Source organism: Meira miltonrushii, assembly GCF_003144205.1.
Source record: "Meira miltonrushii strain MCA 3882 unplaced genomic scaffold FA14scaffold_1, whole genome shotgun sequence".
Taxonomy (NCBI): domain Eukaryota; kingdom Fungi; phylum Basidiomycota; class Exobasidiomycetes; order Exobasidiales; family Brachybasidiaceae; genus Meira; species Meira miltonrushii.
In genome coordinates this window covers 1,696,256-1,723,638 of record NW_020289943.1, presented here as the reverse complement: position 1 = coordinate 1,723,638, position 27,383 = coordinate 1,696,256, and the positions used below count along the sequence as shown (strand labels likewise).

At 43.2% G+C, this 27,383-nt stretch overlaps 13 protein-coding genes across 13 annotated transcripts; 6 read left to right on the top strand and 7 right to left on the bottom strand.

Annotated features, from left to right (window-relative positions):
* Positions 1–137: 137 nt before the first annotated feature.
* FA14DRAFT_11304 (putative eukaryotic translational release factor 1) lies at positions 138–1,620 on the bottom strand. The gene has a single exon (XM_025495996.1). It carries the CDS (start codon positions 1,515–1,517, stop codon positions 195–197), a length of 1,323 nt encoding a protein of 440 aa, XP_025357490.1. The 5' UTR covers positions 1,518–1,620; the 3' UTR covers positions 138–194.
* A 287-nt stretch (positions 1,621–1,907) lies between these two features.
* FA14DRAFT_159351 (putative arginine-specific carbamoyl-phosphate synthetase, ammonia chain) lies at positions 1,908–5,726 on the bottom strand. Its single transcript, XM_025498173.1, has one exon. The coding sequence runs from the start codon at positions 5,533–5,535 to the stop codon at positions 2,011–2,013; it is 3,525 nt and encodes a 1,174-aa protein (XP_025357489.1). The 5' UTR covers positions 5,536–5,726; the 3' UTR covers positions 1,908–2,010.
* Positions 5,727–6,223: 497 nt separating this feature from the next.
* FA14DRAFT_11295 (NAD(P)-binding protein) lies at positions 6,224–7,459 on the top strand. The gene has a single exon (XM_025495992.1). The coding sequence runs from the start codon at positions 6,390–6,392 to the stop codon at positions 7,398–7,400; it is 1,011 nt and encodes a 336-aa protein (XP_025357488.1). The 5' UTR covers positions 6,224–6,389; the 3' UTR covers positions 7,401–7,459.
* A 319-nt stretch (positions 7,460–7,778) lies between these two features.
* Positions 7,779–9,072, top strand: FA14DRAFT_159350 (NAD(P)-binding protein). Its single transcript, XM_025498172.1, has one exon. The coding sequence runs from the start codon at positions 7,990–7,992 to the stop codon at positions 9,010–9,012; it is 1,023 nt and encodes a 340-aa protein (XP_025357487.1). The 5' UTR covers positions 7,779–7,989; the 3' UTR covers positions 9,013–9,072.
* Positions 9,073–9,352: 280 nt separating this feature from the next.
* FA14DRAFT_187312 (uncharacterized protein) lies at positions 9,353–11,532 on the top strand (the record flags this gene model as incomplete). The annotated part of the gene is made up of 2 exons (XM_025501590.1): positions 9,353–11,176; positions 11,275–11,532. 2 exons carry the CDS (start codon positions 9,353–9,355, stop codon positions 11,284–11,286), a joined length of 1,836 nt encoding a protein of 611 aa, XP_025357486.1. The 3' UTR covers positions 11,287–11,532.
* Positions 11,515–12,632, bottom strand: FA14DRAFT_159348 (uncharacterized protein). Its single transcript, XM_025498171.1, has one exon. The coding sequence runs from the start codon at positions 12,582–12,584 to the stop codon at positions 11,577–11,579; it is 1,008 nt and encodes a 335-aa protein (XP_025357485.1). The 5' UTR covers positions 12,585–12,632; the 3' UTR covers positions 11,515–11,576.
* Positions 12,633–12,834: 202 nt separating this feature from the next.
* On the top strand, positions 12,835–13,472 carry FA14DRAFT_176482 (uncharacterized protein; the record flags this gene model as incomplete). The annotated part of the gene is made up of 4 exons (XM_025500675.1): positions 12,835–12,856; positions 12,919–12,959; positions 13,207–13,317; positions 13,389–13,472. 4 exons carry the CDS (start codon positions 12,835–12,837, stop codon positions 13,470–13,472), a joined length of 258 nt encoding a protein of 85 aa, XP_025357484.1.
* Positions 13,473–13,637: 165 nt separating this feature from the next.
* Positions 13,638–14,646, bottom strand: FA14DRAFT_159346 (putative glutaredoxin; the record flags this gene model as incomplete). The annotated part of the gene is made up of 1 exon (XM_025498170.1): positions 13,638–14,646. Exon 1 carries the CDS (start codon positions 14,439–14,441, stop codon positions 13,641–13,643), a length of 801 nt encoding a protein of 266 aa, XP_025357483.1. The 5' UTR covers positions 14,442–14,646.
* Positions 14,597–16,416, top strand: FA14DRAFT_129575 (alpha/beta-hydrolase). Its single transcript, XM_025496892.1, has one exon. The coding sequence runs from the start codon at positions 14,852–14,854 to the stop codon at positions 15,992–15,994; it is 1,143 nt and encodes a 380-aa protein (XP_025357482.1). The 5' UTR covers positions 14,597–14,851; the 3' UTR covers positions 15,995–16,416.
* A 187-nt stretch (positions 16,417–16,603) lies between these two features.
* On the bottom strand, positions 16,604–17,137 carry FA14DRAFT_176479 (Endosulfine-domain-containing protein; the record flags this gene model as incomplete). Its single annotated transcript, XM_025500674.1, has 2 exons — positions 16,604–17,023; positions 17,102–17,137. The coding sequence occupies 2 exons, from the start codon at positions 17,135–17,137 to the stop codon at positions 16,604–16,606; spliced, it is 456 nt and encodes a 151-aa protein (XP_025357481.1).
* A 920-nt stretch (positions 17,138–18,057) lies between these two features.
* FA14DRAFT_159345 (uncharacterized protein) lies at positions 18,058–20,701 on the top strand. Its single transcript, XM_025498169.1, has one exon. It carries the CDS (start codon positions 18,231–18,233, stop codon positions 20,613–20,615), a length of 2,385 nt encoding a protein of 794 aa, XP_025357480.1. The 5' UTR covers positions 18,058–18,230; the 3' UTR covers positions 20,616–20,701.
* A 91-nt stretch (positions 20,702–20,792) lies between these two features.
* FA14DRAFT_11225 (putative dynein light chain 1, cytoplasmic) lies at positions 20,793–21,558 on the bottom strand. The gene is made up of 2 exons (XM_025495974.1): positions 21,079–21,558; positions 20,793–21,007 (listed from the first exon to the last, which is right to left on the bottom strand). Exons 1-2 carry the CDS (start codon positions 21,398–21,400, stop codon positions 20,970–20,972), a joined length of 360 nt encoding a protein of 119 aa, XP_025357479.1. The 5' UTR covers positions 21,401–21,558; the 3' UTR covers positions 20,793–20,969.
* A 1,051-nt stretch (positions 21,559–22,609) lies between these two features.
* FA14DRAFT_170058 (uncharacterized protein) lies at positions 22,610–26,929 on the bottom strand. Its single transcript, XM_025500256.1, has one exon. It carries the CDS (start codon positions 26,761–26,763, stop codon positions 22,753–22,755), a length of 4,011 nt encoding a protein of 1,336 aa, XP_025357478.1. The 5' UTR covers positions 26,764–26,929; the 3' UTR covers positions 22,610–22,752.
* Between the last annotated feature and the right edge of the window lie 454 nt (positions 26,930–27,383).

Genomic DNA, 27,383 nt, shown 5'->3' with positions numbered 1-27,383 from the left:
CGTCGGATAAAGTAGTCAGACTGCGCATAAGGGCTTTGCGCTGTCTTATATGCTCTCTTCTCAACATCAACATCAAATGATGATGATGAAGGAGGAACAGACTCGATATCCTCTTGGACGCTTCGTCCATCTTTTTCAAACATCTCCGGGTCGAATTTGATGACGGACGTTTTCACAACTGCCTTTGGGTAAAGTCAATCATCATCAGAATCAGACATGAATTCATCATCATCATCTTCGTAAACGGCCAATTCTTCAAATGCAACTTTGTATCGCAAAATACCACCGATACCACCGAATCCACGAACGTATTGGTTACCTTCGGTACTACGATCAGTAACGAATTCGAGATTGGTACCGAATTGACGGTAATTTTCGGCGAGCCATTCAAGCAAAGATTGTGGCTCTTCTACTTGTTCCATATCCACGCCAGTTGCTTTGTCGATGAATCTACTTTGATCTTGCTCTTGTTCTTTTGTTAACATCAAAACGTGTTGAGATCCTTCTGAATCTTTCAATACATATCGCATGATTTCCAAATTTTCCCAAACGATCAAAATTTCCACTGCACCCAAATCCAATGCCTTGAATGTATCTTCGATACCGAAACAGTATTTTCCTGTCTCTTGACTGATTTCGTCAAAGTACTTCTGGATCAAGCGTTTCTCTTGAACGAATTTGACGTTTTGCAATGATTCGGCTGCCAATTCGATAGCTTGATTGAATCCGTTCTCTCCACCATAAGAAACATCAACAGTTTGAACAACTTTAGGTCTCAATCTTTGATCGAACAAGTCGGATTGACCAAGGTCTGATTTGAAATCAGCACTACCAGCCAAAACCAAACCTGCAACGTTGCATTTGCTATCAGAAACAAAGTGTTGGGTAGCCAATTCGGCAATCTTACGAACGTAATTATGTCTTGCTTCTTCACGTAAACGAGAGAAACGCAAAGCTGATTGACCACCACGACCGTGCTTTTTGGGTAAATCAACGGATAACTTTTGCAAAACTGTACGTGTGTTTCCCGAAAGGATACCGAACAAAGTACCATTACCATCCATAACGATGAAACCGAAACGGGCATCATCTTCCAAAAGTTCTGCTAATGCTTCTGTGTGGAATTTGTTGTCACATAGATAAAGTGAAGTATTGATTGGCTTGAAAGGTTCGAATGAAAAGTTGACCTTCTTTTCCTTTCCTTCATCGTTTAAGATTGTACCGCAATAAACAACCAAACCGTTTGGTGGAACACGTGTGTAGAGCTTTAAACGTTGTTGTGTTGAAGTGATTGCTGCTAGGACAGATAATCTGTTAACACGAGATTTGATGTTACTTGCAGTACCGTATTCTTGTGTAAGCATATTACTTGCTTGTGCGATTTGTGATCTTGGCGGTAAAATTAAGGAAATCATACTCGTTCCTGCACCTCTTGCACTATCCAAACTTTTGATCAACTTTTTGATCTTCCAAATTTGGATATTCTTTTCGGCTGCTGTTGCATCAGGAGCGGACATGATGAAGAGAATCTATAAGGCTTGTTCCGAACAAAAAAAAAAGAAAGAGAAATGCAGTGGCGGCTCGAATGAGAATGGAAGATGGAAGGGTAATTTGCAAAGGGCTTTATTCTGAACAGAGAAGTTGAACAGATTATTATCTTTTTTGTGAAGGGATCAACAAGCCAATGCTCTTGACAATCTCTATAAGGGGTATTGATGACTCGTTAGGAGAAAGAAGTAAATTTGATGTTGTCCGCGGTTACGCTCAAAGAAAAGTGCAAGACAAAACTTAGTGCCAGTGAATGAATGCTTAACAAGAAGAAATTCAGGCTAATAAACTCAACAAACACCCTGTCTGTCTGTGAAGATTTTTATAACGCCCGTGGCGCGGCGTATTCAACAACACAGCTCACGCGTGCGGCTACGGCGTAAGATAATATATTTTGAATAAAGCAACACAGTACATGAAAAGGGGAATTCTATTGATACTTTTTTGTTTTTGGTAAGGGGGTCATGCTGAATGAGGTACCCATTCTTTCCATGAATGAACTTCACTTGGAATCTTGCCTTCTTCGTAAGGTCTCAAACATCCTTGTGGCATCTTGTACTCTAATGTTTCAGCAAACAAAAGTGCACATCTAGGTTCAGTCACCAACGGAAGTCCGAAATCCACCGCATTACGACGGGCAACGTAGTTTTCATCAACGATATCCTTGGCTCGTTGTTTGGTGAGGTTGATGACGAATTGAATTTCATATTCATCAAATACTTCTCGCAATTTACGTTTATCCTTCAATGGGAACCAAATTCGTTGTGCTTTGACGTGAGGTAGTTCGTTCAAAAATGCTTCAACATCTGCGTTGGAGCAATAAAGTTTGAATCCTAAATCGCTCAATTTCTTGGCAACTTGTCCTAGTTCTGGGATATCGATATTTCCTCCTAATAGCACACCTTTGTTTGCTTCAGGTACACGCCATCCTGTTTGAGAAGCAACACTTGCCCAATATGCTTCTTTAATGTCTTTTCCGAAAGCAGCAATTTCTCCTGTACTTGCCATTTCTACACCCAAGAATGGATCTGCTCCTGCTAAACGTGTCCATGAGAATTGAGGTACCTTGATGGCAACGTAATCACGTTTTTCCTTCATCAAATCCATTGGTGCTGGAACATCTTTGTCCATGATAGCACATGTGGCAATATCGATAAAGTTTTCACCCAACACTTTACTGACGAAGGGGAAACTTCTACTTGCACGCAAGTTGCATTCGATAACCTTTAGTGCTGCTTCTCCTTCTCCTTCCTCGACTGGTTTACGGATAATTTGCATGTTGAACGGTCCACTAATTTCGAATGCTTTGGCAACCTTTTGTGCAATAACCTTCAAACGATCCAAATCATTTTCTTGCAGAGAGAATGGTGGTAAGACCAAAGTAGCATCACCAGAGTGAACACCTGCATTCTCTACGTGTTCTGAAACAGCGTGAACGATCAATTCACCTTTGTGTGCAACAGCATCAACATCAATTTCTTGTGCATTTGCAATGAATTTGGTCAAAACGACTGGGTAATCGCTGTTGACTTCAGCAGCTGCGGTCAAATTGTGTTCTAATGTGCTTTCGTCCCAGATGACGTTCATTGCTGCACCTGACAAAACGTAACTTGGTCGAACAAGGACTGGGTATCCAACCTTGGTAGCGAAATCTTTAGCAACGTCAACACTCTTTGCTTCAATCCATTCGGGTTGATCAACGCCGACCTTGTCCAAAATGCTAGAGAATTTGTGACGGTCTTCAGCTGAATCAATCATCTTTGGATCAGTTCCCAAAACATTCACACCACCAGTCTCTTTCAAACGCAAAGCGATATTTTGTGGCAATTGTCCACCAACGGAAACGACAACACCTTGTGCACCTTCCAAATCATAAATGTCCATAACACGTTCAAATCCTAATTCCTCGAAATACAATCGATCGGCTTCATCAAAATCGGTTGAAACCGTTTCAGGGTTGTAGTTGATCATGATGGTCTTTTTGTCCATCGAACGAATTCTGCGTGCACATGTAACTGCGCACCAATCGAATTCGACTGAAGATCCGATACGGTAAACACCTGATCCCAAAACCATTGTTCCGTTGTCGTCAAATTCGACATCATGTGTTGTAGCATTGTATGTGGTGAACAAGTAGTTTGTCTGGGCAGGGTATTCAGCAGCAACTGTATCGATACGTTTGACGAAAGGTGTGACACCCAAAGATTTACGGTGAGCCCGAATGACATCTTCTGTGGATCTTGTGAATTGAGCGATTTGACGATCAGAGAATCCACGTTGTTTTGCCAAAAGCATGGTTTCTTTGTCAACCTTTTCAGGTGATCCGATCTCAATCAATTGTTTACGAATTTGGACGATGTTGTCCAATTTGTACAAGAAGAATCTGTCAATCTTTGTTAGACTGTGTAGCTTCTCGACATCATATCCTTCATTAAGCATTGCATGTGCGATTGCAAACAATCTTGTATCAGTTGGAACGGAAAGAGCGTGATCCAAATCTTTTGGCTTGACATAAGCATCAAAACCGTCAAAGTTGGGAGCGATTTGACGAATGGCTTTTTGCAATGATTCCTCAAACGTTCTACCGATTGCCATAACTTCACCGACAGATTTCATACTCGAACCAACTTCTCTGTTTACGTGTTGGAACTTGGACAAATCCCACTTTGGAATCTTTGTGACAATGTAATCCAAAGATGGCTCGAAGCAAGCTGTGGTGGTCTTTGTGACGGCGTTCGGTAGTTCAGGAAGAGTGTGTCCCAATGCCAATTTAGCGGCGGTGTATGCCAAGGGATATCCTGTTGCCTTGGAAGCCAAAGCACTTGAACGACTCAAACGAGGGTTGACTTCAATGACACGGTAATCACGACTGTTGGGGTCCAAAGCGTATTGGATGTTGCATTCACCCACAATGCCCAAGTGACGGATGACTTTGAGAGCGGCTGTTCTCAACATGTGGTAGTTGTCATCTGACAATGTTTGACTTGGGGCCACAACGATTGAGTCTCCGGTATGGATACCCAGAGGGTCAAAGTTTTCCATATTACAGCAGATAATTGCATTGTCTTCTTGGTCTCTCAAAACTTCATATTCGCTTTCCTTCCATCCTTTCAAACTCTTTTCGACGAGGATTTGAGGACTCAATGATAGAGATCTAGCACTCAAATCGCGCAATTCATCTTCGTTATCAGCAAATCCAGAACCCAAACCACCCAAAGCATAAGCTGCACGAACGATGACTGGGTAACCAATCTTTTCGGCTGCTTTCAATGCTGATGGAACAGAAGAGACGGCTTCTGATTTGGCGACAGGAATGTTAATTTGGTCCAATGCTTGAACAAACAAATCACGATCTTCGCACATACGCAAGACATCAACTTGAGAACCCAAAACCTTTACACCCAAACGATCAAACACACCCATTTCGTCCAACTTGACACCGACGTTCAAAGCACTTTGACCACCGAATGTGAGCAAAACACCATCAGGTCGTTCTTTTTCCAAGACGTAGGCAACATAATCGGGTGAGATCGGTAGGAAGTAAATTTGATCTGCGTGTGAGTGACTTGTTTGAATGGTAGCAATGTTTGGGTTGATCAAAATTGTTTCGATCCCAGATTCTTTAAGGGCTTTAATTGCTTGTGAACCACTGTAATCGAATTCTCCTGCTTGTCCGATACTCAAACCTCCTGAACCGACTAGCAACACCTTTTTCACATTGGCTCTTTCCACTTTGGGTAGATAACTTGTCCATTTTTGCAATCCGGTTGAAACTGGACTGAATTCTTCTGATAGTTGTGCATGAGTTGGCTTTGTGGATGATGGATTGAATTTGACAGCAGAGGTATGGAAAGCGACAGAAGAAGCTTTAAAAGTGGTCAACGTTTGTGTAGAGCGTAATGCTGCACGGGCATTCATAGCACCAGTGAAAGTGCTATGCGATCGGCATGCTTGCGATGCTACGTGACCAAAAGATCGACGATACATCGTCAGCAATTGCGGTCAATAGGAATGAGGTATGTAGGGAGTGGAAAAGGTTTATTCTCTTTCCCCTTTCGAGGTTGTTGTGGATGTATCCGATCACCAAAGGTGAGGCGAAGTACTAGGTTTTGATGGGGAGGCGAGGAAGAAGATATAAATGAGAAGGAATGGTATACATTACAATGACTTGAAAGATGTTTAGCGCGTTGAGTGAGTCTTATCTTGCCTAGTTAAGAAAAAAAAAGTTTTAACTCATGACTCTACTTTTTCTTAATCTCTTATCCGAATTGATTAAAATTCTTCTCTCCGTTTTCACCCCTTCCTGCATACAATGCGTTTGATTGTATACCCCAAAGTCAGGACAGCGCTTGGACGCAGCCTAAAAAGACTAGGACGCGGACGCACGACCTTGGTCAAGCGGCGTCTACACGCACGCGTCTTATCTAGGGTTGAGCGAATTGAGCAAAAGTGGTGGACAGGTCACGTGCACGCCGCATTGCCTCCCGGATCACCTCTTGGACGGGGGTAAGCCATAATACGGAGATAAAAACAATAGACGGAAAATTGAGAGAAAGATGGGAGCTATGACCGCTACAAATCAATACAGAAAACAGCTACGAGCAAAGCTTACATTACGGTAGGACCTCTTTAAGTGGTGTAATCCAATATGCTGAGCTCAAATTGCGGCCGTAAGTACATGACGCCATCCCCAGTAGCGACCAAAAGACGTTGCTATTTCGAATGGAAAAGAAAAACATAAATATAGGCTAGTTTTCTCTGAGCATTGTAAGAAATCTTCCATCTTCAATACACAGAAAGCAACAATATTCAATTTCATACATCTACTCGATCACCTCAACATGTCAAGCAGAGTTGTACAGAAAGGCGATTTAATCTTGATCACCGGCGGAACCGGCTGGGTAGGCTCACATATCGTTGACAAAGCATTAGAGCATGGCTTACGAGTTCGTTTAGCAGTTCGAAATGAACAAAAAGCACAACAACTGATCAAAGGATTGAAAGCCAAGTATGGAGAAAGGGCACACTTGGAAACTGTCACGGTGAAAGATTTCGATTCTGAAAGCGCTTATGATGAAGCTGTCAAGGGCGTTCAGGGTATCATTCATGCGGCTTCTACGGTGACTTTTAGTGAGAAATGGGAAGATGTTGTTCCACCAACGATACGCGGTTATTCAGCTTTACTCAAAGCGGCACATGCACAAGGCGATTCGATCAAAAGGGTTGTGTTGACAAGCAGTTCGATCGCCGTAGCAAGAGGAAGTACAGAGCCTGATGCTGCACCGTACCACATCACAACGGAAACATGGAATGATGCAGACGTTGAATTGGCAAAGAAGAGTCCAAATCCACTTTTAGTGTATGCAGCGAGCAAAGTCTTAAGTGAAAGATTCGCATGGAATTTCGTAAACGAACACAAACCAGCATTCATTCTCAATACCGTTAACCCAAGCTTATGCGCCGGTGCAAAAGCTCCAGGTTCAGAATATTTGAGTACTGCATTATGGCTCAGAAAAGCAGTTCTTGAAGCAGATCAGAATGTAGTTGATACATTCAGCTCAAGTTATTTGGTCGATACGGATGACGTTGGCTTATTGCACGTCTTGGCAGCCACGAGGGAGGACATCGTGAATGAACGCATTCTCGCTTTTTCAGAAGTGTACACTTGGGATAAGATTATCGATATCGCGCAAAAGTATGCACCTGAAAAGGTCAATACCGTCAAAAAGAGCGAGAAGACTTCATTGAAGAGCAATGTTGTCGCTAATCTTTCACGTACACAAGAGATTCTCAAAGAGTATGGCGGTCTCAAAACATTAGAAGAAAGTGTACGTCTCAATTTGCAAGACTGATTCATCTTTAATCATTCATATAGTTTCGCTTGTTGTTTATCAATCTAATCACTTTATCTTCTTATCTTTTATGCCCTTTTTGACCGAATGACGTGCTCTGATTACTGAAAATGAGAAAGTAAGCCGCTTCGTCATATTGATCACGTTCGGAAGGATTCAGTAAGCATCCAATTGACAATAAACTCTCTGTACAAGAAGCTGTAAAAGACTGAATGCGAGCTGCTTTCTTTGCCCCGGAGTTTAGAATTCAACCCTAGCCTCGGGTGCTGTCTGGTACTCTAACGGCCGTTTGAACCTAGTGGCGTGCGGTGAATCTTTTGTTTCTTCTTCGCCCTTAGCGTACCATAACAAACTTCTCTTGTTCCCGCCTGAATTCCACAACGGTTTACCTGCATGCAAAATTTCATAGTGGAGAAAGTAAGCTTTAGGATTATGCAATCGGCCGTAGGAGTTAAAGGATGTTCACATACACACTCTCCACTCAATTTGGAATATAGAGTAGAGATCCGATCATACATATATAAACCACTCCGGAAATGATATCGATACATTTTACTCTCATCCCAAAACAAATAGACATCTATCAATCATGGCAAACAAAGCAATCCAAAAAGGCGAATTAGTCCTTATTACAGGAGGAACAGGATGGGTAGGCTCACACATCGTGGACAAAGCACTTGAACATGGACTAAAGGTTCGTTTGGCCATTCGAAGTGAAGAAAAGGCAAAAGGTTTAATTGCTGGATTACAGTCAAAGTATGGTAAAGATGCACATATTGAGACTACAATCGTAAAGGACTTCAATGCGGATGATGCATACAATGAAGCCGTCAAGGGAGTCCAAGGAATCATTCATGCTGCTTCCACTCTCACATTCAGCGATAAATGGGACGAAGTCATTCCACCTACCGTTCAAGGTTACCGCTCTTTACTCAAGGCAGCACATAAAGAAGGAGACGCTATCAAACGTGTGGTTGTTACCAGTAGTTCAATCGCTTTGGGCACTCCAAACTTGGAGCCAGGCAAGCCAACACAACACTTTGACGTTAATTCATGGAATGATGCAAGTCTAGAAGAAGCCAAAGTCAAGCCGAACTCTATCAACATTTATGCTGCCAGTAAAGTGTTGAGTGAACGATTCACTTGGGACTTTGTCAAGGAAAACAAGCCATCCTTTATCGTCAATACAGTCAATCCAAACTTTGTTTCAGGAAGCAATACTGTTGGAACAGATTATATGAGCACAGGAAATATGGTTCGCAATGTGGTGTTCAAAGCCGATGGCCAAATTACTGAAATGCTACGATCACAATTCATCGTTGATGCAGATGATGTTGCCATTTTGCACGTTTTAGCAGCAATGCGAGAGGATATCGTTAGTGAACGTTTACTTGCATTTTCAGGAGTTTTCACTTGGCCTGAAATCTTTGAGTATGCACAAAAGTACGCTTCTGATAAAGTCAACCTTCCTCCCAAATCCGCTCAGATGGATGTACGGGATAACACTGTCGTTGATACAAAACGTACACAAGAATTACTCAAACCTTATGGAGGATTCAAATCTGTTGAGGAAAGTGTTCGTTTGAATTTGCAAGATGTTAAAACTCATTAGATAGAGTCTTTATGCTTTGTGTACTATTCGATCAATGGCTATTAATAATCTCGTAATCGACGTTGAGAATGAGAGTGACCTTTGGTGGAAGAAGTAACGCGTTCCAACACCGTTGCGTGTGAGTGTGAGTGTGTGTGTACCTTCTCGGTGCCTTTGCAGTTGAGTAGTAAATCTTATTTTTAGCGCCTAAGCCAACAAACACATTTCTTGCATATCACTAAAGAGTCTTAATTTTGATAAATGCATTCATCATTCTGACTTTCAATCGTCTCTTCAGTCATCAGAAAGTCTTCCTTCTTTGTGCACGACTGGTTTCCTGCACTAGCAACAGAGAAACAGGATGGCTTTGCCTTCTTTAAACGTTTCAATGGATGAAGGAGCAGAACGAAGTCCAAAGGCTGAAGGAAAGAATGACGCCCGCAACTTGAGCAACACAGAAACGGAAGAGGAAGAAGATCAAGTGCTTGAGCTTCCATCTTCTTCTTCTACTTCATCAATCACAAAATCATTATCTCAAATGACAGCAGCCGAAAGAAGAGAGCATTCTCGGCGTCATTCTCGCATTCATAGTCGTAATTTGAGCGTTTTCTTTCCTCAACCTGGAAGTGAAGCAGAACGAGAAGCTGATCAAATTCAAGCTGCAAACACGTTTCAAAAGCCAGAAGTTCATCTTGATACAAATGTATCTTCTAGTTCATCAAGACTCACTTCTGCCGATTCAACAAAATCACTCTCACCAAGTCCTTCAAAATCACGTAAAGGTCACCATCGCAAGCATAGCGTGATGCACGATGCCGATTTCGCACCACAAACCAATCAACCACATCTTCATTCACATCATGAGCATGAAGAAGATCACAAGCATACCGCAAGAGCATATCCACAACATACACGCCAACATTCCTCCTCACTTGTCGGACAATTGCTCTCCACACCCGTTTGGAATTTGTTGTCCAATACAGCTCTGCCTCCTGCTCATCGACCTATTCTGATCTTTGGTACGTTTCATTTCATTCTTGGTGCGGTTTTATGGATGAAAGGTCAATCAGGTGATAGCTTAGCGATGACAGGATTAGGGTATCTGGTTGTATTTGATGCTTTTGGTGTGCTAAACTCTGTAGCCTCGGAGTGGCTAATAGAACAATGGAGAAGAGAGAAAGCCTCGGTGCACGCTCATGGACACAACAAAAAGTTTGTCAAACCATATGGACCGCATCGTATTGAAACGTTGCTTCAATTCAGTCAAACGATCTATTTGCTCTTCGCAGCCATCTATGTATGCAAAGAATCCGTTGAGCATGCTTTGCTGGAAGGACACGAGGAGGAACATCACGAGCAAGACGAGGTTGGATTACGCCTGCCTCAGCTCACTCTCTTGATCACAACTGCGGCCTGTATATTCAGCAATGTCGTATTGCAAAATCACGTCAAACTTGTCGCTGCTTGTGGTTTCTCAACAGCTGCTTCAGAGGCCTCAAGCGCAAGTCGTAGAAGAGCTGGTCATGGAAGACAGGTTTCCGTTTTGGCAGATCCAAGTGTGATGGCTGGTCCTTTCTTGCAGCTATTTGCCAACCCGTTCAGCGTAACTGTATTGTTCTTTGCGTCTACGCTCACCGTTTCTGCTTTCGCAATGCCGGCATTTCAAGTGGCTGCTTTGGATAAAGTATTGGCAGGATTGGAAAGTGTTGCGATGTTGTATGTTGCATATCCTGCAAGTAAGGCATTAGGAAAGATTTTATTGCAAACTGCACCAAAGCAACATGAAGTACAAAACGTTCAATTGATGCGAACGTTACGAACGATTGAAGAACACAAATTGGTCACATACGTTGCACCACCTCATCTATGGCAGTTGACCCCGCCCACATCTGCTATCAATCAAACACAACCGGCTGCTGCCATTCAATTTTCTGCAAACGGTTTGAGCTCATCTTCATCGGCTTCTTCTCTTTTGCTTGGACAAGCTACTAATCGGACAGCAAAGAATGCGGCTTTGATTGCTTCCGTACAGATATTCTTGCATGACAATGCTTCTGATGCAGATGTTTTGGATATCACAAGATGGGCATGGCAACTGCTAGCACCTGCAGTTGGTGCAGGAGCAGGATTGCCTGTTGGTGAGAGCCTACGTGGTGCATTGAGAGCGGGAGAAGTGATCGTTCAAGTTTGTCGTGAAAAGGAAAGGCTCAAATATAGAGAAGAACACAAGCATGATCACAGTCACGCTCATGACCACTCTCACTCTCACTCTCATGATCACAGTCACACGCATGAACATGGTCACGATCATAGTCACAGCCATACGCATGACCACAGCCACAATCACCGTCACACGCATGATCATGCTCACCATCACGCAGATTCTCATGAACATGATGATCATCACAATCATGCTCATCACCACAATGGTCACGCTCATCAACACGATCATTCGGACCATCATCATCATCACTAAAATTGATTTGCTATCATGCTGTAGTCTAATGTCATATATCTTAGTTTTAACAGATGCATTTTGAGTGTTTAGCTATAAGTACAGTTTGTGTTTACCACCCTCTTCTTCTCTACACGGAAGCATTCATCTTAGGCTTGCCCGGAACTGTGACCTCACCTTCTACCGCTCTGGGCTCAATACCAAGACGGGGTAGGATGGTATTATAACGTGAAATGGATTCACGTTTGAGATATTTGAGAATCTTTGCTCGTTTTTGTACCAAAGCGGTCATTCCTCGTCTGTTTGAATTATCGTGTCTCTTTGTCTCGAGATGTTCATGTAGGTTTCTGATTCGGTATGTCAAAACGGCTGCCTGAACTTCGGGTGATCCTGTATCCAAGCCTCTTTCTTTTCCATCTTCCATTGCAGGTCTCTGTCCGAAATGATTTGTGATCCTTCTGATATTTTCTACTTGGATACCCTTTCCGTTTGCGTTACGAAGATCCAACAGTCTTCCTAGCAAATCAGTATGGCCTTGTTCGATTTCCTCATTCTCTTGCATATTTTGCGAAAAGCTCAACAATTCATCCTGGCTTGCTCGTAATAGTTGATCTTCCATTGCCCTATGATAATCTTCAAGGATCGTAGCAGGTAAATTTCCAAACAACAATTGACGATCCTCTTGTGAGTCCAATCCGAAGTTTAGACGTTTTGGTCCGATTTGTATTCCTTCTTCGGGAGGAGAAGTGGAAGCGTCGTCCGTCTTTGCTTCTTCTGTGATCTCTATCAAATTTCCTCTTCGATCTTCACGTACACCCCAAACGTCATCTTTTGTAAGAATGATTTTACGCAATTCACTATTTTTCCAAACTGCTTCACCTTTTTCGTTCATTTGATGTCCCAATACTGGATCGGGCTTTGTTAATTCGAAAATGCGTTGTCTGAGTAATTGCTTTTGTTCAGCAGCTTTTCGTTTTTGTCTCTCTCTTTCTCGCTTTTGCACGGAAGGTGAAACTGCATTTACAGCTGCAGAAGAATGAAGGTGGGCGACTGCTAAAGAAGAAGGGCCGGAAGTGATACTCTGTGAACGACTTGCCTGCAAAGCATTCTTTGGCAATAGAGTGCGAAAGGATGCCATTTTGGCCTAGCAAGTTGATGATACAATCGATGTGATGGAGTGTAAAAGAATGAGAGCATACACTTTTTCTTAGCCTGACTTGCAATCAATCTTCTGACTTTAAGCAAAAATCCACACTCATCACGTGCCCATCAGTGTACAGTGCGCTACGCCCAGTGTTAAACACGATCACTTAACACCCAAGCATACCCGCGCTATATCCACCTTGAGACGATCATCTCAACTTCCTCAATATATAATATCAAACAAAATGGCAGGAGGTGGTCATCATCGTGAGTGAAACGGGTAACGGAGTGGCTCTACAAGTTTCTGACACTATTTCATTTCCCAATAGCCTTCCGTTCGGACCCCGCTGTCGAGCGTTGGTCAACAATGGTGAGTATTGATGCAGCATATTGTCAGCCGGAGATGGGGGGGGGTGTGAGGATCAAAATGACATCAAAGCCAAGCATGAGAGAGAGGAAGTTGTGCAAATTACGTTCTCATCGGAGAGAAGATGGCACACCCGACGCCTTTCTGGTCGTGATTCAAACGAAATGCATGATCAAGAAGAAAGGTTCATTGTTCTATGGAACCATTTTTCTCACACTCTTCTTAACGCCTTTGCCTATCTAACTTTTAGCATGCCACAATGTATCAACGCTTCAGAATGACGCCAAAAGCAACAAGACAAGTTCTGGCTTTGGGTGTAGCACTTCCTGCAGTATTGTACGGTCTATCGGTATACGGAGATGTGAGTGTTTGCGGTGCCTTAATAGATGATGAAATGGACTTGAACTAATCTATTATTGCTTGCTTCTTCAGGATAAATTCGAATTCCGTGCCAGAACAAGAGAGGACAACCTATCTCGCTATTCCGCTCCATCACAGGAAAAGTCTGAAGAGTAGACGTTGGGATACTGCAATGAATATATTGGCTTCTATAGTTGATCGGATGAGACTGCTGTGTATGAAAGAGTAGGGGAAGTAGAGCACTTCATGTTAAGACAGACATTGCGTAGATTAGAGTATTAGATTGAAGCACGATCAGCTAGATTAAGTACAAAAAGATCACTCCTACTCGTTCAGCATTTGTTTGAACTCTCCCGTCTCTATCAGTTCTTTCAAGATATCCAATCCACCGATTAGTTCTCCATTGACGATAATTTGTGGGAAAGTTGGCCAATCGTTCAACTTTTTCAAGCCTTGTCGAACAGATTCATCCTGTAAGATATCAAAAGTTGTAAACGAAACCTTTTCTTGTTTTAACAAAGCAACAGTTTTTTGACTGAAACCACATCTTGGTTGATCTGGATTTCCTTTCATGAACAAAACAACTTTACTCTTTTCCATCAATTTACGACATCTTTCGTCTAATTGTTCAGGTGTTTCTTCATCTGGGATAGAATGTTCTCCGATCGTACCTTGAGCTGATTGTGTTCCGTTTACGGCTGCATAATTGGTAGGAGGTGCTTGTGGAGCTGAGGCTGTATGAGAAGAAGGTCCACCGTTTGTTGATCCGTTTGAGCCTGGTGCATGAGAAGCGACGGCTGCACTCAATGCTGCTGCATTTGCACCACTAATTTTTGACAAAAGGGTATGACCACGTAAAAGAATGAACGAAGGTACGCTATCGACATCGAATGATTCTGAAACATCAGGTTGTTCTTCTGCTTCGATGTTCAAGCATAAGATTTGCGGATACTTTTCTGCTAATTCTTTTACCACCACGTTCATCTGTTCACATGGTTCTGCCCATGATGCCCAAAAGTTTAAAAGTGAAACTCTGTTTAAATCAGAAGACATCAATGATGTAAAATGATCAGGAGATGTGATATTGACCAAATTTGATGGTCCAGCGGATGTTGAGGAAGTCATATTAGTGAAAAGGTTGTTGAGTAAAGTGGCGAGTAGGTCGTTGTGTAAATGATGATGGCTGTCAAATAAAAATGTTCGTAAGATCCGATGACGTGCGCCGCCATCTCTTAAAGCCCAAATTTTTATTGGAAAACTGCTGCATAAAGAAGTCAAGCTTAAAGCCGAAACGGAGCAAAGCATTGCATCAGACAGACGGCGCGTAATTACTGCGTGTGCTCTGCGCAGGGCTTAAAAGGCCATCAATAACAACCCACCGTGTAGACTGACTGCCTTTTTCTACTCCTGTGTCGGTGCCTTTATGCATGCATCTCATCTGAGCTCCACAGTAGGGCGTGAAAAAAGTGTTGGATTCATATCAGGTCATCATTTCACATCCGTATTGCCATCATCAAAATCAGCCTTCCTCAACAATGCATCCACTCTTTTTCATAGGGGCTGTATGGGCCCTGATCGCCACAACAATCAATGCCTCTCCTCTCTTTGGACCTGCTTTTCATCCGATCGTGATTTGGCATGGATTAGGCGATAGTGCATACTCTCAACCTATGCAAGAATTGGCAGATCAATTAAGACAAGCATATCCTGGAGTGTATGTTAAATTGATCTCTTTGGCCGATGATCTTTCATCTGATCAACGTGCTGGTTTCTTTGGAAATGTGAATGAAGAAGTTGAACAAGTTTGTCAAGATTTAGCAATGGATGATCAATTGCGTGATGGCTTTGATGCTATTGGATTCTCACAAGGTGGTCAATTCTTACGTGCATACGTTCAAAGATGCAACAAGCCTGCTGTACGTAATTTGATCACTTTTGGAAGTCAACATATGGGCATCAGTGATTTGCCGGCTTGCAAACCGTCTGAGCTTTTATGCCGTTTGGCTGAAGGCGCATTGCGAGGTGGCATTCAAACGGAATATGCGCAATCCCACATTGTTACTGCACAGTACTATCGTGATCCTACCTCTGTTGAACATTATCAACGGTATTTAGAGGTGAACAAGTTCATCGCTGATATCAATAATGAAGTACACCAAAACGATGAATACAAGGCTAACTTACAAAGTCTAGACAATTTGGTTTTGCTCATGTTTGATAAAGACCACACCGTTGAGCCCAAACAATCTTCCTGGTTTGCATCCTATCCTGTGCCAAGCAATGACAGCTCCACACAAGGAAAAGATGAACTAGAAGTTGAACCTCTTCGTCAAAGTTCTTTGTATACAGAAGATCGATTAGGATTAAAGACGTTGGATAAACGAGGAGCTTTGGTGATGGAATTATGCAAAGGTGTACATATGCAAATCAATGCAGCTTGTTCGATGAAGGTATTCGGACGTTATGCAGGTATTGCACCACCTTCAAAAATCATCCCTGGCTCCGTTCGTCATGGATGGGCAAGAACGGTGTATACATTGACAGGCTTACGTACAGGATCAGTACCAGGAAGCGTTCAATTCCTTTTCGTTTTGGCATCAGTTTCTTTCGTCTTGGCTATTACCAATGGTATACGGGCAGTGCAACAATCACGTCAACGTGGTTCTATTCGTATATAATCTAGTCTTATTGAATCTTTTTTTTCGATCTTGCTATTATGATTTAAATTATTTATATTGCTCTAATAGTGGCTACGAATATCCACCTTTACGTATTCAGCTCTGGGTCTAGAGGTTGAAAGTGAAATAGAAATAAATCTGCCCGATAGCGAGCGATTCTGCTCTCAGTCTACTTCTGCTGGCGGAGCATATTAAACATAATATATTAACACTGATATTAGTACTTCGTTAAATAGGAAGAGATAAGAACGAACATTCCACGGGACAGGTAGCAAGAAGACGATGTTTCCTGGGTCGATGCAGCAAAAAAATTGGTCCTTCTCGTTCACATCAATAGTCCAAAGATCTGTATGCTACTTCTGCCTCTACGGAATCCATAAGCAAGAAAGCTATTAGGTGTGTTTGTTGTATGTACGTCTTTATACTGCCTCAGACGGAGAAAAAAAAAACAAAAGGGAGAGACCGTACAGCCGAGCGCTCTTTTTTGCAGATAAACGAGATGTGGGCAATGTCGGAAGATGAGAGAGAAAAAAAGTTTGTGTATAAAAATACAGTGTCGAAGGTGAAAAAAAGTAGACTTTGCTGTTTCAATTATCGAAGCGAAGGTGCTTATTCCTCCATGAGATCTTCAGCGGCAATTTCTTGACGGCCGAGAGAACTGCTTTCCTTGGCAGGACTACCTGCTGGACCATTACCGGTAGCCGTTGGGAATGTGCTCACTTGTGGTGGACTACGACCTAAGCCTTGGGCGCCAGGTACAGCGACAGGAACGGAGCCAGCTCCCATGCTCAAGCTTGAAGGGGCTGCCGTACAATTCGGTGGTGAGCTTACGGTTGAAGCATGAGGAATCGTTTCAGGATTCGGAATTGCCGTTCCTACGGATTGTTGAGGTGCTCTACCTGCTTTTGATAAAGCATAATCGCCTGAATCGAAAAATTTTCGTTCTGTGATCTTGTTTCTGATCACATCTTTACGGTTTGGAAGTTTACCATAGAGGCGGAACAATTTTTGTTCTTCCTCGGTTAAGGACTGCGGGAAGAAATTAATGGTAATTAGCAATTCATTGCTGGCTGGCGGGTGATAGAATCTAGATGGTGAAACACTTACGTTGATGTCAACCTTGTTTCGTTGTGCTGGAATCATTCTTGCTGTTGTTGAGTGAAGTGCTTGTTTAGAATTGTTTCAGAGTACAAGCTTCCAATCGTGAATGCTGGTAAACGTGTTCTCCTTTTCGCGTTGAATTGTAGATTTGTCTACCAAAAGGCGACTGCCGAGTCGGATCTGGATGATTATGATGTTTGTATGTCTTCCGATCCGATGATTAGCGATTGTTTGTGATTGTTAATGGGTGACCAAATTGTTTGATGAAGTGGTAGAGATATGAATAGATGCTGTCATTCGAAGTACAGTAGTAATATTTATAGAAAGAATGAAATTTAGTTGAAACGGTGTTGGTTTGTATGCGTTTTAGCAGTGTCGGCACCTGTTTAAAGCCCAGTGTGCAACGCCTGGACTAAAGGCTGGTGCACATAAGCAGTGCATTCTTGCCCTGCGCGCGGCGCACAGACTCGCTGCTGCTGCATCCGGGTTTAATGTATATGGTATACAGTCTAGTAAAGATATAACGCAGAAAAAGGGAGGCAAATTGTGTGTGCACTGCACAAATACATACGCCCTGTCAATGAATGCATTTATGGTCGATGCTCTGGTGCTTTGTGAATTGAATCATAGCTTATGAGTTCATCCAGGGGGCCTGTTCTTCATGGGTAGGGGTAACTATCAGTCTCATCAATCTTTGGCTATTTATCTTGACAGGTAGTGCAGATTATAAGATATGCTGCTGATCTTTGATACAATTGTCTATGAATACCTTGAAAGCGGCCGAATAATCGTGATGGGCGGCGCACTGTAAAGCAATTCCCCTCTAGCGCAGCGCGTTGAATGAGAGCATAAAATTGCATGACTTTTACATAAGACCCTCTCATCCCACACACACACGCTTTTATGTCCGGACCAAATCAAGCCGCGAAATGAGGTGAACTGTTACCATCATCATCTCAAACATACAACTCAAGGTGCTTTGAATCGGCCATCATATTCCATCAACACAAAAGCAGAATTTGGAATGCTCATCTAAACACTACAGTGACATCAAGACAATCAATTCTCCACACTTGTGCGGCGAATGAATAGGAAGGCAATCACTTTATACCGTTTACACTATTACTAAACAATCATGTCTTTAAACGGTCCAGCTGCATTCGCTCACCTCCTTCAAAGGCGACCAAGAGGACCTCAATCAGATATCGAAAGACAAGATGCCAATGGAACGGGTGATAATCAAATACCAGCTTCACCACAAGAAAACAGAAGAGAAGCAAGCAATAATTCAAGATTCTCAAGAATATCTCGAGGTATTTCATCTTTTCGTGATCGACAAAATGAACGTAATCAAAATGCGGAACGTGCAAATGCAGAAGTACAAAGGATTGTAGCAGAATTGAACAGAAGACGTAATGCAAACGATGGCGATCAAGCTACGCGAAATGGCGATTTGGAAGCACAATTACCAAATGCAGGTAATACTGGCACGATGAACTCTACATCAGCACCACTTTCAATGAGAAAGATTACAGGTAAATCCAGACGTGAAAGAGAGGAAGGGGCAACTCTCTTTGGTCCCAATCTAGCCAATTATTTCGGTAGCGGAAGTTCGACAAGTGGCGCAATCGCTGGTGCATTAGTATCACAGCAATCAAATTCTGTCGGCGCCTCAGGATTGACTTCGAACGCTATCGGCTCGTCTTCAAACGTTGATGCAATGCAAAGAAGACCAAGACTTGGCAGTCGAGGAAGGGCTCGTGGTGCAAGTTTGAGCGGCTTGAGTCAATATTCGCTAAACAATCTGGATGCCATTGATTCAGTCCCTTCTCTTGCTGATCCAGCTTTGATGAGTCAAGTGAGCATCTCTCAAATGGATGCAAGACCTAACGAATCGGATGGTAACGAAATTCCCATGACAGAAGGCATTGAGCTGGATACCCTTCGCAGATGGATAGAAAGGAGTACTGTGGGCGGCACAGTTGAAGTGGGTAATGCGGAAGAAGTTGCACAATTACGTGGCAATCCTGGAAATCCAAGCACGATGTGCTCTACCTTACAAAGCTACGTCAACTTGAAGCGCAACACTATTAAACTTCATGCTTTACCTCAGGAAAAGTCACACAGTCTATCGGCATCCTTTGAAGATCCACTGCACCGTTCAACTTCACCCAATCATCAATCATTGTCAACCCATTCAATCTCATTTGAGTATGATTGTGCGGCACCATTCGCCAGCGTTCAAGTGTTCGTTCGAGCGAGCCGCAAGCACGGCAGTTGGGTTACATGGACAACTGCACGCGAATCAGCAGGTTTGCCGATCGATCTGACCATCGGTGCAGAAGATGACGGTGAATCTCGATCCCTGGGTCAACGAGGTCCGCCACCACATGTTTTAGGATGGCCAGTCTTTGTTACTCGTGCCCGTAAAGGTTTCTCTGTTCCTCTTTCCGTTCAAGTTGCTCTACGATTGGAGTTGTATGCGCCACCAAAATTACAGAGCGCTCAAGATTCTACAACTTTGCCAAAGACACCTGCTCCCGTTGCAAACCCTATTCCTGAAACACCTGCGATCGATGCTTCTCATCGATTGGATGAACCAGAAACACCTGCAGTGACTGCTCCTTCTTTTGATCCTTTGTCGTTGATTCGATCGAATGAAACAGGTCAATTGCCTTCAGCTTTGCCTGGCGTTGCAGCAGCAGTCACTGGCGCAAACGATCAGCAAGATTCGCGAAATGGACAAACGGAATCCAGTACAAATGCAGTCACTGAGACAAAGGAAGAGAAGGCAGCTCGTGAACGTGCTGAACGGGAGACACTCAAGATTGCTGTCGTCGTTGAAGCATTGGATGAAGATGGGAAACCATTACGGGAACCGAATTTGCAAACGACATACATGCGAATTGCTTCTTTGCCTATCAGGAGTACAAGTGAAGGCAGAGTGGAAGTCATTGATGATGAAGGGGCAGCAGGAGAAGCAGATGATGCTGGAATCATTCATGATATTGCTTTACCACCTTCAGCACCTCTTTCACCAACGGCGAAATCAACTACCGATACATCAAGAGCCTGGTCTGTTCAAGTTGAAGGTCAAGAAGCTGAAATTGGACCTCATCGATTCCAATTACAAGAATTGTACGGATTATCATCAAGACCACCACCACCGCAACAACAGCAACACGATGATGAAAATCAAGAAGGAGAAGAAGGAGCGACTGGCGAAACACCTTTACCGCAAATTGATCTTATGGACAATGAAGGAAATGCATCTGAATGTTTGATTTGCTTAAGTGCGCCACCGTCAACGTTATTGTTACCATGTACACATGGTCTTTGTTTGGATTGTGCTGTTCAACTTCGCGATACTGTGAAAGCCACACGTGAAAGTGAAAGAAGGAGAGGAAGGAGACCGAAACGCAAATATGCTTGTCCGGTTTGTAGGAGAGTGTATTCGAGTATGCTTCATTTGAGTGCTGTTGACGAAAAGTATTTGGCTCAATCTGCTACTGCTTCGTAAAAACGTTCAGGTTTTTTTTTCTTTAATTGCTCTTGTTTATATTATACCCTTTTGCACCATCACATCTTATGATTTTGATGTTTATGATCACAATTTATCCTTTTCACTTTGATTTCAATCAGACTGTGAGTTTGATAGAGTATTAAATGAATCTGTGTGCTTTTTGTACATGATGTGTAAGACAAGAACGGGATTTGAGGGGAAAGAAAGCTGGAATATATGCGCAAATCATTGGAGGGGAAAATTGCATGGCTGGTTGCAGATGAGCATTGCTGAGATCGTGAAACTCGTTGCTAGGCAAAAGAATGTCGATCAAAATTGATCATAAACCACATTGCCCATCCAGAGCCGCTTTCATGCCCGCCAGAGAAGGAATGCAATTTGACCTAGGTCTAAGAGAGGGAAAGAGATTGGGTTAGATATGCATGCAAGGTCATCTTTATGAGCCTCTATGCATACTCACAGAAGTAGATGAAATGCTTTGTCTCGTGTGTAACGTAGCTACCGTAATTCTTTCCTACAACGGCATGCCATGTAGGCCCAAATCTCGTATCCATCGTCTTCTTTACGTGAGCAGCAATGTCTTTTTCCACAGTATATTTCGTCATTGCATCACTTGCAATATCCACAGCTGCTTGCTGCATTTCATCAGACATGTCCACATTCTTGACGATCGCTTTTGGGATCAAATTCGCGTGTGAAGATGATGTGACTCCAGTGGTTGATGCTGGCGTCGAGCCCGGAACATCAGAGCCTGGCTTGGTATCTACTGTGCTTCCAGACATTTTGACCAGGATAGGATTGCTCTTGAGGTCGTCTATTCGTCAAGGCTTTGTGAGATGCCTTTTGTGTTGTTTGAAAGAGTCTATTTGATTGAGACCCAATCAATGCTGCTGTAAAGAGCGCTGCTGGAGACAAAGATGGTGATCGAAAGTGGGTTAGTTCAACGTAACTTTTTCGTGATATGAATCGAGTCGAAATTGCACCGCTGTCCTTTAATACTTTTTAGCCGAATCGTCAGCCTTTTTTTCAAAGTTGGGCGTAAAAAAGCTGCTCAGCTGTGTGTGGAACGTATATTGACAGTAAAACTGCATCAATGACTTCCCTTTAGCCCCACCTCATTTCCATTCAATAGTGGGTTTGCCTTTGCTCTCATGTGTTAATACGCTTGATTCATTGAATCGCTTCCTGGCTGGGTTTGCGGGCGTTACAATCAAAGCGCCAATCACATCCGTTCTTCGGTGCCGTTACGGTGTGTGATCTTATAGTGTTTCATTCCGTTTTCGGAAGATCGTGGTGGAAGCGAGGAGAGAGGGAGAAGGGGAAAGAGACGCATATACTCACCTTTGAATGCGATTCAGTATGGCTTTTTTGATCTGCTTGAAGTGCTTCCGTCCGATGTTCTTCTTCCGCTTCTCTCTTTGAGCAGTTTACGATGAAGAGAGGCGACTTCTTTGACAAATGACTAAAGCAAGAAGAAAGTTGAACGAGCTGCAAAGAGCTAAATACGATACCTGATATGTTCGTTTATTCGCTCTTCCTTACCTTTCCAAGCAGATGAAGGAGGTGAAGATGAAAGGAAGAATGTGAATGTTCGCTGCAAGAAATCATGCAAGAATAGCATATAGCGCATAAACACTCTCAAAACGCGGCTTTTATTCTTTGATTGCTTTCCCCGGCTTCTCTATCACGCGTGGAACTGGTACCCATTTTGACCAATACTTTCCTTGACTACCATCTCCTTGTTATAGGCTTCCTTGATCTGGTGTTAAGGTGCCTTTAATTAGAAGGATGCTTATGGGTGGTAGTATTCATGTATCTAAGGTAGCTAGAAAGTAAACTCATTCATCTAAAGTATTTAATTCCTACCATTAGTATTACTTTCCTAGTGTCAGATCGATTCTAAAGGTATATTATTTACTTTATTACTCTTTCTGTATTACGATACATTACTTTTCCTTGCCTAGCAAGTTATTACTTTCAATTTCAATCAAAGTAAACCTCGTGATGACAAAAAAACAAATATTATTTCCTTCTGCAAACGTATCGAAAATATATCTACATATGTACAATTATAAGATGGTATCAACATCAGAAAAGCAGAAAATGATGAATGATTTAGAACTAGAAAATGCCCTCACAGTGTCCATTCGACACCAGAATCGACATTCTCATCAGGTTGCAAGAGCTTCTCTTTGGAGAATTCACCTCCGCTTGCAGCTCGCTTACCCAAAACTGCCAAGATATCCGTCAAAGTGTCCAAAGCATCATCGAAATTATGTTGAGCGGCAAGTTTGGCAGTGTATTCGTTCGTTATCGAACCTGCTTCGCTCACCGTCACAGAAGGAGCGGTAGACAATGTTGATGCCAAGCTATCACGATGGCCTGATGGATATTGTTTTGCATACACTGGACTTGCATCTCTCAATTCGATCAAAGATTCTTCTGTCAAGATTGGTCGACAAGCACGTGCACTTGCCAATAATCGACGAATGGAAATCGTACTTTGAGCAATCTTGTTACCGTCTGTCTTTGTGGAGTCTTCAGACAAGTATGTTGAGAGAGTACGCAAGAAGGAGAGCCATGAAAGTGTTGCAGCCGCCAAAGCATCTGCTTCATTCATTGGCACAGCGCCAACAGACAAAGATTTCTGTAAGATATCAGCAATTTCGACTTCGCCGTCTTCTCCTTTGCCTTTTTGTGGTAGCACTCCTCCACCTAATACCAAAGCGATGAAAGCTTTTGCACAGGCAGGCATTGCAAGTACTTCTTCTTCTCCTGTTCGCGCAAGCGCAACAGCAACATCTTTTGCTACTGATCCATTGCCCAACAACAAAGCCCAAGTACCAAAAGTGACATTGCAAATGATTTGCAATCGTGGACAACGTGGTGCAGTTAATGTTAATCGTGTGATTTGACTGGTCAATCGATCACGGTCACCTAAATCGTTCAGGATTGGTAAAGCAATCTTGACGCCTGCATGATGTTTGACGAAATCAGCGCAGGTAGGAGAGCGAGAATGATCATCGCCTTGCTCACTTGAGACAGAGTTGCTTGGGCATGTGGTCTTCGCAATTTGGCACAATAACGTACTCCAGATGGTGGCCAATTGTTTGCTATGTTGACTTGCAGCAATGCAAAGCAATGGAGAAACCATGGTTGCACGGGTGTTTGAATCGCTGTGTTGAGAAAAGAATGAAGCGATTTGTGTTGGAATTGGGCAAAGAGAAACAGCATCGACGAGGGATAATTCCAAAACGGGATCTAACCATCGATCGGTCACTTGAGTCACATTGTTTTCATCCACACCTCCATCTGCAGCCAAGAGACGACATCTTCTTGCCATTGTCCAATAACGATCAGCGAAAGATGTGACAATCGCATTTGAGCTGGAAGCACGAACCAAAGCAATAGCCAAAGTACCATACACACGTGCAGGATGCAAGAGAGGTAAACCGGATTGTGTGCCAAATCCAACGAAAGAAGATGTTGAAACCGTGAGAAGCGTATGCATTCGTGCAAGAAGACTTCTTTGTGCCAAAGGACCCAAGCTTGTTTCCAACTCTAAGAGTCTTGACCAGATTGCTGCACGTTCTTCATCATGAGAACGTTTGACCCGTGGTGACAAACCCGAACGATGGAGAATTTCCTTCACGCTCAGAGTTACCAGGCTCAATGTGCTGCTGACCACTCCGTTTGGAGCACGAACGAATTTGCGCATAGCAAGGTCCACCTGATGAGGGCTAGAAGCCGAATCAGCTAGTATCATCAACATCTTCTTGCGTTCTAGAGCGATTGAAGCCTCGTTTTCTTGGATAAAGACAGGCTTGTTCGATTGACGACGTCTCTTCATGGGCTTTTCAGGCTCTTGTCTTGGCAAGAAGCTGGAGATCAATGGCCAGAAGATGAAGACAAGGCATGCAATCAATGTTGCACCACGCAAAACTTCAACGATCAAAAGATGATGAGGTACATGGTCAAAGTGATGTGGTTCATGTGCAAGCGTTCCGAACTTGACATTGGTTGCTTGCATACCACGTTTGAGTAATTGATGACTTGCACCAATAACTCTACCGCTTGAAGCACGTAGAACGTGATGAGCATGACCAGCGGGAGAGTAGGATGTGCTTGTTGAGGCTGCATTCTCGTTGTGCAACACTTCTGCTCCACCTCCAAGAATGCTGAAGCCCATAAAGATACCCATCATATACCGTGAAGATGAGGATCTGTTTGAAGCAGGAGAACGAGAGATTTTGTGTGGTTCCATGTCGTCTTCGTCATCCTCTTCGTCTTCATCGTCTCCGATGTCTAGACTGTCATCTTCAAGAGCGAATGCAGCGCGGGCAATTGCTTCTTGTTCAGCAACAACACGTTCCATTTCACCTTGCCACAAGTCCAACAATTCTTCACCTCCTTCCAAACTTCTGATCAATTCACGTAACCCTGCCACTTCAGACACCAATCTGGTTTCACGTCCTTTCAAGTAGCGAATGTACTCGGTTGCTTTACCCAAGATTGTCGCCTTGTTCAACTTTGTTGCAGCTGGAACACCATCCACGAGATCTTCTGGAGGTGCTTCTTTGCCTCTTCTGGTGGGACGTTTAGGTCGCAATTCATGAAGGGCGGGAACAGCATTTCTGAGTGCGGCAATACGTGCGTTGATGTTATTTCTGTAACGACGTTCGATTGCATTGTGCGCGACTTTCTTTTCGCTTTTGATGATCGGCATGCCATTCGAGGAAGATCCGATACCATTGTTCATCATACCTGCATTCATTCTGTTGGATTTGTGTTGTTCTTCCAATTTTGCGTTTTGTGCCTTCATTTCTTGTTCTGCACGTTTCTTTGCCTTTAATCGTTCAATGGCTGCCAAAGCTGTTGCGTTACTTCCAACTTCCATTCGAGGCATGAATGATGTTGCACCATGCATTGCACCGTACAATGGTACAGAAGACTGCTGCTGCTGTTGCTGATGTTGTTGTGCTGCAGCTTCTTTGGCGGACAACTTTCTTGGTCTCTTGTTGTTTGGTTGAGCGTTTGTTTGCATTTGCTCGTGCAAGAGTGCATCATTGGATGTCGAAGGCATTGGTGCCGATCGCTTTCTTGGATCGGTAGAGGGATCCATTGGATATTGTTGCATCTGTGCTTGTTGGTTGAGTAAACCGTTAAAGTTGGATTGCATTCCACCTGGCGCTTGGAAATTGAATTGTTGATTGTCGGATGCGAAAGATTGCATCGGCATTTGTGAGTTAGCATTCATTGTTCCATTGATGTTCATTGGAAGGGAAATGTTGTGGTTGCCGTGCATTGCCATGTGTTGTGCCATGATGTGTGGCGGGACTTGACTGGTGAACTTTTGTTGATCTTGAATTTGTTGTCCGTTTTGATTGGCGATCGTATTCATGAAAAAGTTTATCGCTCCTGCATCCATCAATCCAGGATGTTGTCCTTGTGCATAGTCGTATTGATTCGACATTGGATCCTGCTTTAAATGTGACAAGTGTAATGCAGATCCTTTTGCATCTCCGTCGGGTGGAGTGGGGAATCCTCCAAAAGGCATTCCGTTGCCACTTGCAGTACTACTACTGCTTATACTTCCACCGTGAATGAAGTCGTGCAAGCTTTGGTAACCCGTTGAACTGACTGGACTGAGACTGCTGTATCTTCCTGCGTCGTCACCGGAAATGCTTCCCGGATTTGGTTGTGGAGGGGATTGTGAGTGGAAACTTGCGCCACTTGTGCTTGACATGGAGTGGGATACGTCCTCCAACGGTGTCGATAACAGATTTCTTAGGAATTGTTCCTGGTCATCTTGCCATTGCGTTTGATCTTGTGGTGAAATCATTCCGCTATCGTCTAAACTTCTTTCTGATTTGATTTGTTGAATGGGCGAGAAACCTAAATGTTGTTGTGCAGCCATCATCTCTGCTTGGGAAAGACCTTTATGCGAGGATGCAAACAATGATGAATCGTTTGATAAGGCTGAGTGAAGCTGTGATCGTCTCTGTATCTCTGCTAAATGTTCTCTGTATGCTTTTGCTCCTTGTGTTGATGAGAGATCGTGATGATTGTTATGATTATCAAAATGTGTTTGATCGTCTTTTTGTTTTTGTTGAAGAACGGATGGAAATTCTGCAAGAGCAGCCATGTTGTATAAGCTTTAAAAATTCGGAAGGGTGAATGCCGTCTCTAGAGAGAGGGACAATGATGCACCTAGAATACGCTATTATCAGCTTATGCAGAAAGAAAGACAAAGAAGTGTCTGACCACTTTATTGTGTATGATTGATGAAAAGTAGAGGGGAGAGAGATCATTCGACATTCTTGGCTGTTGTGTGTATGCAATATGATCACCTTTAAAGTGCTGTTCTCCCGTTAGACACCAGCGTACTAGACTGATGAAATGCCCTCTTTCTCACCTTTCTCCGCGGATAGTGTCACTTCAAAGTGTGGCCTGATTTCATGCATCCGGCGTTTGAACGAACCAAAGGGTGTGTATATCTGCAGCGTGCCTGGCTGAAGGTTAAAAATCTACGAATGCCAAAGCCGGCAGGCTTACACGTGACCCAAGCTCTCGTGAATTTTTCCTTCGCGTTTTATTCATAGAGAAAGTGACAAAAAACAACTTCTTCCTTTCCCGCATTCCAACCAACATCCCGTTCACGAATGTGAATTATTCAAATATGCTGATTAAACCGCTCAATCTTTATTCGACCCGTTTAAGTAAGACCGTCCGCTTTCTCCCCAATTCACCCTTTTACGGGGCCCT

Excerpts from the sequence above, each read along its gene's own strand:
- FA14DRAFT_11304 (XM_025495996.1), bottom strand. The coding sequence starts at position 1,517 with ATGTCCGCTCCTGATGCAACAGCAGCCGAAAAGAATATCCAAATTTGG.
- FA14DRAFT_159351 (XM_025498173.1), bottom strand. The coding sequence starts at position 5,535 with ATGTATCGTCGATCTTTTGGTCACGTAGCATCGCAAGCATGCCGATCG.
- FA14DRAFT_11295 (XM_025495992.1), top strand. The coding sequence starts at position 6,390 with ATGTCAAGCAGAGTTGTACAGAAAGGCGATTTAATCTTGATCACCGGC.
- FA14DRAFT_159350 (XM_025498172.1), top strand. The coding sequence starts at position 7,990 with ATGGCAAACAAAGCAATCCAAAAAGGCGAATTAGTCCTTATTACAGGA.
- FA14DRAFT_159348 (XM_025498171.1), bottom strand. The coding sequence starts at position 12,584 with ATGGCATCCTTTCGCACTCTATTGCCAAAGAATGCTTTGCAGGCAAGT.
- FA14DRAFT_129575 (XM_025496892.1), top strand. The coding sequence starts at position 14,852 with ATGCATCCACTCTTTTTCATAGGGGCTGTATGGGCCCTGATCGCCACA.
- FA14DRAFT_159345 (XM_025498169.1), top strand. The coding sequence starts at position 18,231 with ATGTCTTTAAACGGTCCAGCTGCATTCGCTCACCTCCTTCAAAGGCGA.
- FA14DRAFT_11225 (XM_025495974.1), bottom strand. The coding sequence starts at position 21,400 with ATGTCTGGAAGCACAGTAGATACCAAGCCAGGCTCTGATGTTCCGGGC. Across the intron at positions 21,008-21,078 it reads AAAGCATTTCATCTACTTCT|ACCTAGGTCAAATTGCATTC; the intron begins GTGAGTATGCAT and ends TCCCTCTCTTAG.
- FA14DRAFT_170058 (XM_025500256.1), bottom strand. The coding sequence starts at position 26,763 with ATGGCTGCTCTTGCAGAATTTCCATCCGTTCTTCAACAAAAACAAAAA.